A 15002-nucleotide genomic window follows, 5' to 3' on the forward strand; every position below is an offset into this window, starting at 1 on the left:
AAATTTTATGAGTTTGATATAAAATTACAAGCATTAAAATTATGCTCGGAACTGGTCATGATGCAGTTAAGATGCCACCTGAAAATGACCAATAGGGGTCCATAGACTTTAGTCAGTTCTTTACAGTTATTACCAGTATGATGCAATATGTGAACCTCATTGGTAGTGAATAGTTTAAAAACATTTGAGGGTTAACAGTATAAAGTACATCTTTTGATGTGTAACAATTTTCAATGTTTTACAGGAGATATTTTCTGAATTTCTTGGGTCAAGATAACAAAACTGCAATTTTTTAATTAGTTCTAACTAAGTAAATTCCTAAACACTAAGACTAAATGATACTTTACCAACAACACTAAACATACTTTACTAACAATACTGGTAGTTTTCTTAAAAGGTAAATTCATCTATAAATTCCAAACATTCATCTTTTATTGTATTCTAAAAAAATTTTTCCTTACTTTTTCTATTACAAGTAGTGTGCTTGACATATTATATAGATTTTGTTTGTTGAAATTAAAATATAATCAGAACGTTAAAGTATTTGTCTATTTTTTTATAATCATATCAAGAAAGTAAGATTTCCATTCTTTCCATGTTAGACTAGCCAGCGAGATGTAAAGAAGTTAAAAGAAAAAGAGGTACGACTAACTACAGAACTTTCCTTGACCAAACGGGAACTGTTCAGGTTACAAGCAGCACACACTGAAGCATTAGCTAGCATTTAATTCTCCAGTCACTACTGTAGTTGTCGTTAACATAGTATGTGATCTGTGCCAAGTGAAGTAGAAGGCCCGAGCACTGCTACGTCAGGATAAGCAAGTAAAAGGACAGTTAAGACGAATTACAGCTGCAGTGTCAGTATTGGTGTCAAGCAGACTGCAGGACTTATTCTGAATAAGATCCAGATGTTTGCAGTATTAGTGTTCTAATAGTCACTGTCTAGGTGTCTCACTGAAGGTTTGAAAGTGAGTCTTTTCAACAAGGTTTAGATGGAGTTTCTCCTGTTAATGTCTTGTAGTTAACTCTACTAAAGTCAAGTAAACATTGTTCCCATAACACTTGTTTTAGACAAGTTAAAAATAATCTCTAGTTTCTGATCACAGAATACATGAGAAAGTCATTTGTATCTTAAATGAGTGACACTATCTTCACCAGTTATTCTGATTTATATGCTATAAAATAGCATATTCCACTGAATAAATACAGCTCGAAAATCAAATATTTTATAAATTAAACAGCCACATACAGGACAGAATATGAACTTGTGGTAGGCCTACCACAAATTTAGTACTGAACATGACAAAGTGTTTAAAGTACAAGGATGAAGGGGGGGGGGCAATTTTAACAGGCTTTTGTTTTAAATATGAAATACTGGTGTGAGTGTCGATAAGAAACTAAAGATTATTTTGAAATAACCTTAGAAAAGGAGTAATTTAGGAGTTCTTCATTAAGTTTTGTGATCATACACTATCAAACAGACACAGATTTGCAAAGGTACTTTTTCATATCACAGCCCCAATGTACACCAGTGCAAGTTGAACTGATATGGAAACTTCCAACATATAATACCTACTTCCTTTAACTCTGCCGTTACAACTACTTCAGGGCAGAGACGTTATACCACAGCAATTATCTGTATCATACTATTTTATATCTCTAATACTGAAAAACTGCTTTGGATGATGTCATTTCCTTCCAGCAGAAACAAAAATGATTAGTAACTTCATAATGATGCATATTCAGATATTGGTAGCAATAAAAATTAAAGTATAAGAAAACGCATCAAAGAAACTGTTTTGCTCTATGCTGAAGATATGAATTTTGGGCAACAGTTTAAATGCACAAGAAAAACTAAAGCTGTCAGTTGTTTTGCAGTTGTTGTTTTTTTTAATCTGCCTCGTATATAATTAGCCTTATATATCTCAATATTTTCCATCAATGTGTGTGTTACATGTCAATCATAAAATGATCTCTTTTTTTTTTGGAAGATTTTGATATAGTTCCTGTTTCCTTGCAAGTTAATTATTTACGTGTAGTGCAAATAATTATTTTCAGATAGCATACACAGAGGTAAAAATGTAGTATGAAAAAAAAAAAAACGTAAGTTGGTCCAAATTAATATTATTAACTACAACCATTAAAGAAAATGCATCATTTACGCATTTTTTTTAACAGTCTGAGTAAGACAGTCCTAAATTTTTCCAGTCAATCTTCTCCATTGAAAAATTATGATAAAAGAAGAAAACAAAATACCCAAAAATACAAAATACTACTGTTAACAACAAAAAAAAACACTTCAGATTTTCCATTTTTACTTGCTTGAAATTACAGTCGTGATATATTTTCGTCAAGCTTAGTGAATGAATCGTGCAAATAAATTACCAACATTCAAAGATTATTATCTATCAGTCTGCAAACTCATGTTTATAGTCTAATACTAGTTTATCTTAACATCAGTTATACAGAAAAAGATCTTGAGCCCAAAGGCTGATAGGAGCCACCTTTGGCCCTAAAATTTATTCATGTATGTAAAAAGAAACATTTCGTGTACTGAAGCTAGAACTTATAGTTTCGTGCTGTTTTGATCATATTTTAATTATGTTTTGTTTGTTTCATTAACAGGCTTATACAAAAACCGATTAATAGATATAAAAATCCACAACCTATGTTAAAATGTGAAGATGGATGTAATGTTTATTATGCACTTTTCAAGTAATGGTAATTAGTTATTCCAAAGATTACATTATGTAATGTCATGTGTGAGTTGAAGGAAATGATGATATAATTTATTAGCAGATGTACTTTAACAAAATTCAATGTTAAACATACATATAAAACACAAGGAAATGGAGACAGCAGTGCTTGTTTATATGCCACTTCTTTAGCTTACAGTACAACAGTTACTACCTTTCCTCCCACACTGTTATAACCAAGATGGTAAATATTACATGGTTTTTAATTGGATTTCAAAGTTATAAACCTAACACTTTGAATAAAATGATGTTAAAAAACTTCAATTAAAACATTTTCTTTTAATTAAGCCATTCTAAATTTTCCATCATTTTTTTGTCAGAAACCTATATTTACATATATATTAAACCTGTAAAACTCTTACAATCCCAGAAACTTCTGACAATGTTTTATTTTAAAGATCCTGGAGGAATTTTATTACTGAAATATTGGTATATTCTTTTCAAAGTAAATGCTCTACTATCTAACTAAAAACTAGTTTTATTTTCAAACCAAATTTATGATTTGTCAGGTTTTGAATATGGGCTGGGATTCTTTTATAGTAGGTGTCTGTGACTTGTTGGCAATAAATGTCAACAATAAACAGACAGTACACAGTCCACTTGTTTTAAAATAAAATATTCCAAAAAAGTTAAACGTATGTACTAAACTTTGTTACACTAATGTTTATCACAATTGTAGCTAAAGCTTTAAATAATTCTCAGTTATTTTAGAACCCAATTGACAAGACAAATTATTTTTCTTCACTTTGTATTTTACTGCGCAATCCGCGATAAATTCACTTATGTTACCCTGTGTGTTACCACAGTTGCATCCAGAACTTTAGATAATTGTCTCCCTTTTTGTCAAAGTCCACACAGGTGTGTTCAATTACCTTAGAACCCCATTCACAAACTGAATTACATTCCTTTATTACAATACCACTGTGAAACACACTTTAAATATTGCCCATCATGGCTAAACTAACAATCATAACTTCTTTAGAAATTGCTCATCGTGGCTAAACTGCCAATCACTCAGTCTAGATCTGTATTAATTATCTCTCACTTAACTTGCTTTCTTTCTGTATCTGCACATATTTTTAACACGCAATAGAAAAATCTAGCCCACTAGTGACAAAATATTACACATAATGAGAAAACATAGAAGCTTTGAGTAAGATAACATCAACAGTATTATAAAAACCTAGTGCAATAATTAAACTACATACACAACGTACGACTCATAAGGAGCTATGTAACAAAACGTTTTATAACTATTGCTTTTAAAATAATTAACTTTTAACACTCTTGTTATGAAAACTAAATAATAACTCTTAAACTAAACAGTCTTGTATATTTAACACCATTGCTTCCATACTATTAGCTTATCCACAGTTGGTCTTAGCAGCATCTGTTTTCAAATGTAAATATATTTTTGGCTTTACGTTATGAAAAGAGTGTCTACTTGTTCATTAATTAAAGCATGGGAACAGGATGGTCAATAAAAATCAGTTAAATTACCATAAATAAGTGAGCTATTATCACTAAGTCTACACTAATATGTTGTGTTTGTTCCATGTTATATTTTGACAACCAGATGGTCACACTGTGGATTAGTTACTCTTACAAAGTTGCTAATAACTATTTATGGTCAAGTTATGGAAAGCATTCCATGTATGCTGTACATTACAAAAGTATTCTAAGCTCATGCACATTAACACGTACGTTTCTGGTTACTTAGATACCACAACGTTGTCTCACAAATGTTTAGCTTTAAGTTCAGAGGTCTTATTTCCTAACAATTATACAAAGCTTGTAATCGTACCACAAGTACACTAACAGCTTGATCTGATTGGCATTTTACCTTCTTACAAATGAGTTATACAATTAAAACCGTTATCTCGATTCTGTACTACATTAATCTAAAAAAGCTGGCTGCAAGTGTGTGTAATGAAATTCAACAACAATTAATTTATATTTAATATAAACAATTGATATTATTATTTAAGGTTGAATTTGAAATGTAAAGTTGTGTTTTAAAGAATGCCAAATATTTCCTCAGAAAGTAATAGTTCAGCAAGCATGTAATTTGACTTTCCAGCAGATCTGAGGAAATCCTCCCTGGCATTTTGTGGCTGTGAAACATATACAGGAGGTTTATTTCCACAGGGCTGAGAGAGCTCCCTTAAACTCAAATCCCCTCCCCCTAGATGTTTTGCAAATTTGATGTTTGCATTTACAGATTACAACTTTTGGTGTGGAAAAGATAGGTGCCCTTAAAAATGTACCATTTTAGATTTACTTGTAAAAACTTCTGGAGAATACAACCACATCAGTCACTAAAACCACTACATACTTCTACCCCACCACTGACACCAGATTTTCTCCTCGAACTTGTGCCAGTGTGATCATTACACTGAAAACATAAAGTACAACAAGAAATAATTCCGTCATCAGAAAGATACGCCTAAAATTATTTTCCTTCAATTTACTAATTTTTCCTGTGAGTAACGGAACACATTCGTACGTTATATAAAAATAAAACTGCTTCCAAATAACTCGAGTATTTAATGTTACAACCACCTCACCTTCCCTAATATGAGGCATCAATTACTTAAGTTTAATGGACTGGTCTGACAAACCAAGTCATTAAAACCAAATTTCAACTAGATGTAGTAACATAAAAGAAGATAAGATTAGGTTCCACCAGTTGTCATTTGCTATAATAAAATAGCAATGTGAAATATTGTGATTGGCTTGCTAGGAGTTTGGTGCCACCACAGAGTTAATTTTCTAGTCAGGTTCACCAAGTAAGTGTGACACTAACATGCTGTTTAAACAGTAAATTTCTAATAAACTGGTAATATAACATGTTTGATCTATACATTTGATTTGTGGGTATTAAATGTATATACTGGCAAGAGCACTTTAATTCCCATAGATCAAATATGTCAATGTCTCCTTTACCAAAAGGTAAACTACAGTGTGTTCTTTGTGAACGTCATATTCTAAAAAAAATGTATTCATTCTCTGGCTTTATTGGAGATGGAGTATTTTTTTAAACACGAATAGTTAGACCTTAACATTAACTTTTTAAGAGCTGCATTTTTCAGTACAACATAAGTCTGACACTAGTCACATTGTTTACTACAAGTTAAGTAAACGCCCAACTTATAAAAAAATCACAATCATTATCTTGTCACATATATGATGTTAATAGCACTTGTCATGTTGTGTGGTCAAAACATATTCTGGAAAGTTTGGGATGTATTTTGATGTATCTATTGCTTAGCCTTAAATCATGTGGTAGAAATTTGAATGATTATTCAAAAAACAAGAAAAGTGGACTTTTTTTTTTCATGGATTATTTAAGATGCAGATAATTTATTGCTTAATTTTGTCTTTTCCTATTTATTGGACTACTATTTTTCTTTCTGTGCAGTCCTGAAATCTATACACATGGGAAATAAAGAAGCTCTTTCTGTTATATGAAAAAAATTTTATGTTGTTATAAACTTAAGTGGTTGGCTAACTTTTACATGTTGGTGGTGGGAGGGAAAGGCAGTGTAGGAAACAATCGTATATAAACAGTTGGAAGAAGTTTCTGAATTAGAATATTTTCAAAAACATCTGATGTTTCAATGTTTACAAGGCGATCCTCTAAGTTTTACAAATTATAGACAGTTACAACAGTAAAATATTGTGTATATATTCATTCACATGTGTAATGAATTGTACAGTTTTTGTTTAAATTAGTCTGCATACTAGTTTTATTTAATTTGGTTATTACTATGACTTGTCTAGCTATCAGTTATAAACTGGATTAAGATTTTAGACAAGTTCAACATAGGGTCCTTTGAAAGTATTAAAAAAAAATTATAAAGTCACAAGTTATTTATTACTTTATATTTGGTTTGTGTTAAAAAAAGCAATTTACAAAAATACTGTCAAAAGATGCTTCTAATATTGTTTTTGTTTGGAAATTTTATGCAAAAAACAAAAACAAAAAAAACGTGTCTACAAATGATCTTTTTATATTTAATTAAACCATTAGATTAATGGTTCAGAGTAAAACTACGTTTAAGCCATTGTATACTTAGTGACCTTAATAACCAAAGTAGTTAAAGCAGCTGAATTTGTGTATTATAGCTGTATAAGTGGTATTGCAACTCTTGTTGTGGTGATTAATCTAAAGCTTCAAAGTACAACTGTTGTCGAGTCACTAAAATAAAGTAACATTTATTTGTAGGGTTTACTGAAATGTTGATAGTATGGTGAAAATGCCATTTCAGATTTATATTAAATATATATTTATGTGAGCTTTGTATGTAAGCTAGAGTCACTTCAGAATGTGTAAGGAACATAATACATAATTTAGTAGAAACCATTCAGTTGTGGTGTCACAGGTTTTTTTTTCCTGTAAATTTCTCTTATTACATAGAAGTCACTGGTCTAGTAAAATTTTCTCACACTGACTTCTATCAAGTTATATTGAGACTTCTTGAACCTACTTGTTTTTCCGAAATCATGTATGAAATTTTAATGTTTAACACTGTACAAAGAACATTAACTTAATATGTATTTGTGTCAGGAAAACACATGAAAATACCTCAATATGATATCAATGAAAATTTAATGTACACAATATGTTCACATCACATGAATTGAATAAGGAGCTTGTTGTCAGTCTCTAATGTCTTCTTATACTTACATTGATTAACCATCATGATTGAGGACCTTCTCTGAAGAGATTTTCTTGTTTTAGTTGGTATTCTGCAAGTTTCTCCAATATGAGCATGAGCTAAAAAAAGTGAAGTGCGTAAAGACAGAAAACAATGCAACTGTTTTGATTCTACCTACAAATAAGAGCTTGGTAAATAAAAATAATTTAATTGATTATTCTAAAAAACCTAGTAGAGGATTTTTTTCCTACTTATATTACTCAACTTAAAGTACATCACACATTACAGAAATAACACTTTTTTTGTCTGTATATCATTCCTTAGGGTAGCTGTAATTTTCAGCAAAAAAAAAATCATATAATAACTGTTTGTAATTTGACAACTCAACTGAAACTTAAGTAAATTAAAACAGCACTGGGAATGTAAAATAATCCTTTCAGAATTTTAGTCACAACAGCCAATACTGTCGCAGTTTGCTTAGTTTGTCTTTGACAATCTTCTTACCGAGTGCAAATAGAAATAATTTGATCCTTAGATTGCAAAAGAAAAAAGTAATCAATTTAATCATAACTGTAGTGGCCTGGTACTTAGGGCTCTAGTCTCGCAGAATTCCCATTACCAATCATACTCGCCCCTTTTAGCTGTAGGGATGTTATAATGTGATGGTCAATTCCACTATTCATTGGTAAAAACAATAGCCCAAAAGTTGGCAGGGCATGTTGTTTACTAGCTGCCTTCCTTAAATAGGGACTGCTAATGCAGATAGCCCTCAGGTAGCTTAGTGCAAAAAAACCAAAAAAAAAAACCATACCCACAGAAAATTGTGTAAAGAATTTCCCCTCCCAAAGAAAAATTTAAGTTAAAATATTTATCCTTGTGTCTTTACCTCAGTTTTCACTAGACAGAATACCTTGTTCATACTTACTTTCTTGGCTTTTACCTGGACTGGACCTTGTATGCTTTCTCCCTGCAAATCTTGAACAACAGGAAGGGTTCTTTTACTGAAAGAATTCAGTACAACCAGGTCTCTGTGAAGTATCGCCTCAAGTAGAATAAGCACCCTCTGTAAATATATTTTCATAAGTCCCAATGAATTTTAACAAGACTTAGGTTAAAATATTATCAAAAGTGCATGGCAGTAGAAGTACACAACAACTAAAAACAGTTGAAGGCCTAGGCCTTACTAAAAATGTGTACATTGGGTGACAGATTCACCATCATTGAGAAAACATTGGTTTTAATATCTTACTATATTGCATAATGCAAACACATTGACCAATCATTAAACAAGCCCCCCAGTGGCACTGCAGTATGTCTGTGGACTTACAATGCTAAAAACTGGGTTTCAATACCTGTGGTAGGCAGAGCACAGATGACCCATTGTGTAGCTTTGTGCTTAATTTAAAAACAAAAACATTAAACATATGGTGCTGTCACCTATTATCCTGGACCTGCATCTCTATTTCAAGATAAATTCAAATTCATAAATATTTCTACTGATTATATTATATTTAGTTCATACTTATTAATATATTTAATCAGTTTGATATTATTCCAATTAATAGTATGGAAACAAGGACCGTTAGCTATATGTTTGGCTAACATTGATTCATCTGTTTTTCTGTAGCTGAGTTGTGTTCTTTAAGTCTAAATTTTGAATTTCTACATGTTTGGCCAATATAAATTACACAACAGTTACAAAGATTTTTGTAAATCCACACTTATCTATTAATGTAATTCAATCTTTAAGACAAGCCATATATTAAGTTTAACACAATGTCACCCAGCAGTAATATATTTCTTAAACACATTACCACTATATTTTCTACCTGTTCCAAATACTATTCCATTGTTTGAATGCTGTTTTAGCATGTTTTCACTCCCTTGTTACAACTATTAAAGTTCTCCTTAAGTTACTTCTAGATATGCAACATGTTGTGCCAGTCACACTGATTCTTTTGAAGCTGTGAAAGCATTAGCTATGTTGTCTGATAGTAATTTTCAGAATGGATCACCTTTGAATTCCATTTGTGCTGAATGAAGTTTTCAACTTGACAGAGGCCTTATCAAGATACCTGCATTCAGAAATGCTTAATGTATCTCAGGTAAATTCTACAGTTCAGAGCATCACTGAAGCACTAAAAAATATGTGAATCAAAGGCATATTTGGTGAATCTTGTAAGAAAAACAAATCTGAAGAAGTGGAGCTTGCAAAATCCTTTCTCCCAAGAAAAGGTATGATGATGATAGTAGATCAGAATAATCTTATTCTTAATCACCAAAGAGAATACGCCAGAAATAGTTACTCTGATTTAATTGATTGATTTACAGCTGATATTGCGAAAAGACCAAATGCTCAAAATCTGAAAGTTCTCATCTAAAGTTCTTGATAAACCAATTAATTCTCAGGAATGTACTTGACATCTTCACTTTAAACCTAGAAATCTGGATATTCTCTCCGTGGTGCAGATATAAAATTTCTACTGTTTTCAAGTGTATATTCTACTAAAAGACACTCTACCCTGAACCAAGAACTGTGTTTGACAGTTCCTGTTACAACTTTTTCTGCAGACAGGATTTTCCTTGTTTAAGTAGGGTGAAAAACAGGCTTAGAAAGTGCATCAAACAGAAACGATTACATAATTTCAAGGTTATGGTCATTGAATGGGAAAAGACAATCAAGTCTGAAGGAGCATCAGAGCTGGAAAACCAAAAAAGTGTTATGCCAACCCAAAAAAAAAGATTGTTGCTCATCTTTTCAAATGAGAAAATTTATAGTTTTGTTTTGTATAGCACTGAGTTGTTAATGGGAAAAATTAAGGAATATATATATTAACTGAATAATAGAAAGGTAGCTCTTTTAACTAAAAGGTTTTGTTCTCTCTTGTTTCGGCTTTTAATATTTTCTTGAATAATTTAGAATCACATTGAGGTACATAGTAGTTTCATTTGAACATATTTTAGGTCAAGGGTCATTTAAGAACATCTTTAGACCTTAGCAGTCCATGGACCCATGTTTATGGATAAGTTGATAAACTTGGAGTTAATGCCCCGATTAAAATATGAATTTCTATTTACACAACTTTCATTGCAAAGTAGATATATGAAAAGTGTTTTACAAATTTTTAACAACAATATTCTGTAAATTGAGACATTATTGTGCACTCACCAAGCATTCTCTTTACTTTCAGCTAATCTCAAAGATTTTATCTCTCAATTTTTAAACAACATTTATTTTCATTGCTAAATTACCTATATATATATATATGAGATAAATGTACTGTATCTCTAAAACTGTTAAAAGTTAAAAGATTCTAATTTTAGGTGTATTCACATTCGTGAAACCTTTCACTCTTACGAACACTTGTAGTTTGGATTATTACTTCTTGAAAATTTTAATCAGCCTACCATTTGTATACTTTCTTCTTTCACAGACAACTTCTGTACTAAAAGCTCGGTCACTATTTCACAGTTCAGTGTTGAACACCTGTGGAACAAGTTACTAATGTTTCAGAAAAATCTGATGAATAAACAAATTATCCAAATATTTTTTACTCCTGCATGTGAAACATACTGTGTATATTACGATGACTGCTAGAAATTTTGTAGATTTCTTATAAACATTGCGACTGGCTGGAATTACTCGGTGATATTGGTAATAAAGTTTGATAAATTTAATTTTAAATATAAACAGTTTTCCTGGACTCAACAAGTTTTCATAATTTCTTAAGTAATAGACATACTTAGCAAAGGTGTCAAAATATTGATAAAGATTATGATGATAACATCATATATTACAGAGAACTATAATATAAAAAAAAAGAAATTTTACAAATGTGCACATTTTTCCTTACTCTCTTGACTTTCCTAATATGGAAATTACATCCAAGTTTTTTCTAAAACAGTTAAGACTATGGAAAAAGAAATGTCAAACTTTTTAGGTCGCTGAAATAATAACAGGCAATGGAAAATAAAGAAAACTGAACATATGTAAAAATCTTTTTAGCTGAGGATTTGCCTGTAGTTTAGGCTTAGTTATATTTAAGAAATGCACTTAAGCCTAAATTAATAAATAGCTGTACTGATTGGTCAGCTGAAGCTCAATTCATTAGACACACTGGAAGATCAGATAAAAGGCCAAGGATCAGTAAAGAAACTAGTAAAATAAAAAGATAGGAAACAAATGCATATCGTTGCAAGTATCTGTCAAGTTTACACTTTTAAACAAAGTGGTCAGTTGTAATTCAAAAGTCACACCACCACCACTACTGATATCACAAAAAACGTCATTCGTTAACTCAAGTTAGAGCTCACTTCCACACATCCTTGTAATGTTTATCATATCTAAGTTAATTATTGTGAGGAAAAAAAAAATTTGAGTAAGAGAAGGACTTGGAAGTATCATGATGGTGTGCAACTTTTAGACTACCAGTATTTGTTTATTATCCTTTGCAAATCCTTCAACATAAATTATCCAACTACTTCCTGTCAGCTATTCAATTACATGATAAATGATGTCTGTAAATTATTAATAGGGAGTACTTAGCATTATTTTACCACATTCTTTTCACATGAACAAGGTAAAATTTCATGCATTTTTTATTTTTTTGAAACATGTGTTTTTCAGTAAATAATTATATGTAAAAGAAAATTAATTTTGTTAGAATTCTTAAAAGTCTAAACTTCCGGTCCTGTGATAATATTAAAGAAAAGAGACATGTATGTGCAAAAATGACATTTAACATGAGGTAATACACACATTTATCAACATCAGATGTTTTTTAAATCTTTTATCACACTGATTTTAATATCTTTAATGTCCATAAATCTCAGTCATCTTCAACTCTGGACACACATTTTTTTCGTATACATCTCTTAAAAGTGAAGACTTTCTGAAAGTACACTTAACAGTGTATGTTGCTGAAGCACAAATCTCTTTACTTACACAGTCCCCACATCTCCAGACCTAAACATGTGCATGACACACTGCTATTTCAACCTTCTCTCACATTCTACCTAATCAACACCACCCTAGTTATAACCTAGTAATAAAAACGTCAGTACTTAATTCAGACTACAGTACTGCAACTTGAAGGTACACAATAAAATGTTCCATTTTTATTTAAAATAGCATATTTGTACTGAACCTATCCAACTTTCAAAATTAACTGACAAAAATGTGCACACCAGTTTGCTGAATGGCTGTATTTTTGGAATTTGTTTAAGTTGTACTTGAGGAACAGTAGCATTTCGGCATTTTTAGGTAAAAGCCTTGACCTTTCATGTGTGTTAATGTTGCCAGCGGCGCTAAAAGCCCATTCACTGTCTACAGTATTCAGAGGTGCGGAGAGGTAATACCTTGCTATCCTGGCCATTGTGGGAAATCAAGCTTCATTTGACTTTCAAAAGTGAGGCCAGTGATGGTGACACGTTTTAGAATAATCCGATTAATGCCTAGCCCCAACTTCTCAAACCCTAACCTCCTATTCTTCTCATAACCCCACCTTCCCCAGAAATCCACTAAGCCATGCCTGTTATTACCCTCTATTGTCCTCTGAATCTCCAGCTTTCAGCAGGTGATCAGTCTTTGTTGCTCAGAACACGTTTTTTTAACTAAACCAATTATTGACTGTAACTTTCAGAACCGCGTAAGTTGCCACAAAGATTAGGGCTTAGATGCCATTTTTAAATACTCGGATTCAGCTGTTTTTAACTTCATCACTCGGCTGGACTCGAGTTTTACTGGGTAGCCTAATATTTGGCCGGATACCCGTGCATCCCTAATAAAATCTAATCAGGTATACGCACGCTCCACTTTTGGTATTGCTGGTGCACAAAAGTATAGCTAATAAAAAGGTCTCATAGATTAATTTGCTCTAATGCTGCTTAAAAGAATTTCAATTGCTGCGGCTATTGAGGATTCCCTCTTGTTTATCTTTGTAGCTTCACATGTATGTAAACCATGCTGCTCAGCTATACAGTAATTGGTATGATTTAAGGTAATCTTGGTCAGTCACTGTATTATTTTTTTGGTAATAATGATAAAGTACAACTGGAATGTTCTATTGGTGATTATTCGGTTAAATGTAATAAATGTCAATTTTGTTTTTGTTTCTAATTTTTGTGTATGTTGTTATAGGGATAACCCAGTGTTTGGCCAAATTTTACTACCCGTGCATCCCTAGATTTTATTACTCATCAGGATCTCTACCAGCCTACCTACCCTCAAATTGAAATTCTTTTAGGCACGATTAGAATAAATTAACCTATGAGACCTTGGGTGTGGTCAAATACATCACTCAAAAGGGTTTGACCACTTGAGTCCAAAACTGTAATTAGATCATAAATTGGTCAAGAGATGATGGAGCTAGGAGTTAAAAGTTTGTACTTGGAAAAAAAACTTGGAGCCATTCTATGAGCCGCTATGCTGCAGTTAATAAAAAAACATGGAGGGGGGACATTTTCTTCTGACTTTTCCATGTTAGAGTTCATCCTACCCTGTCTTAGCTGTTAATGGGGCTTTTAATTTTGGTGCTTATCGGTTAAGATGGATTACAACTGTTAAGTCTAAGTTGAATCATTAGTATATCAGTTGTGTGTGAAATATAGATAGTATATCTCATTAAAGATGCCAAATAATGAGCTCTTTCTAGGACATGAAACAGAATGAAACATCTCTCAATAAAATGAGAGAGATTGAATAACATTTTCTCTTTCTGAAGTTGACATGAATAATTTGAGAGAGATGTGTTTAAGATACTTAAAGACACTTGTTACCCTGGAAACAGGACATTAGTCCACTATTACCATACATCACAAGGATAAAGTAGCGAAAAGTATTCAACATCACTGATATATTGTAAGCAAATTCATAATCCAGTAATCTAATATATGTGTATGAATTCATAAAATAAACAGAAGAAGATTTTATTTTCAATGTGTTTTAAACACTGATCAATCCAAAAAATATTATTTACAATTTACAAAATAGAAGCTATTTTTCCATACAAGTTTAGGCCTGGTGCATGGTATTAAATGTACTTCCTATTCAAAACATAAAGGTGATCCAGAGAGGATTTTAACATCAGCAAACCTATGATAAATATTTAAATCACCCACCTTTTACAAACCTCCAAAATCTCTGACCATTTTGGTGGGAAAGCAGATGAAAGATTTGTGAAATTTTCAACAAGACTTCTTTCCTCGAGCCATTCCTCTCCTGATGAAATTTCAGTCCTGGTGATTCAAATGTATCAGAGTAATTGTATGACTCTCAGTTTGTCTTGTTGGTAAAAATGTTCACAAGTAATAGTATTATTATTAATTTAAGTATTCATTTCATTCGATCAACCTAAGGTATTCTTCAAGTTTGTTTGTTTTTTTGGTAAAAGTACAGGAATAACGTTCTTAAGTGAACGATAAAAATACATGTTCTATTAATCTAATGTTAAGTTGTTTTAAGATAAAAGAAGTAAAATTTATAAAATGAAATTCATACTAGTATTTTGTTTTCAGCTTAAAACGTTTTATACTGTCATTAACTTCTTCCTCATCCAACTATACATCAAATGATAAATAACAATCA

General features: G+C 31.6%; 1 protein-coding gene and 1 long non-coding RNA gene across 3 annotated transcripts in view; one reads left to right on the forward strand and one right to left on the reverse strand.

Annotated features, from left to right (window-relative positions):
• LOC106472499 (rap1 GTPase-activating protein 1-like) overlaps window positions 1-6506 on the forward strand; it is a 45895-nt gene extending 39389 nt beyond the window's left edge. For both annotated transcript variants that reach the window (XM_022401077.1, XM_022401078.1), the window contains one exon: window positions 603-6506. In XM_022401077.1, coding sequence (XP_022256785.1) covers window positions 603-728 — 126 coding nt within the window. In that variant the 3' untranslated portion in view covers window positions 729-6506. The remainder of the gene's footprint in view (window positions 1-602) is intronic.
• An 845-nt stretch (window positions 6507-7351) lies between these two features.
• On the reverse strand, window positions 7352-14655 carry LOC106472500. The gene is made up of 4 exons (XR_001291609.2): window positions 14537-14655; window positions 10826-10904; window positions 8343-8480; window positions 7352-7536 (listed from the first exon to the last, which is right to left on the reverse strand). It is a non-coding gene; the product is annotated as an uncharacterized LOC106472500 (long non-coding RNA).
• Window positions 14656-15002: the final 347 nt, after the last annotated feature.

The sequence above is a fragment of the Limulus polyphemus genome, unplaced genomic scaffold, assembly GCF_000517525.1.
Source record: "Limulus polyphemus unplaced genomic scaffold, Limulus_polyphemus-2.1.2 Scaffold5384, whole genome shotgun sequence".
In the NCBI taxonomy this organism is placed as follows: Eukaryota; Metazoa; Arthropoda; class Merostomata; order Xiphosura; family Limulidae; genus Limulus; species Limulus polyphemus.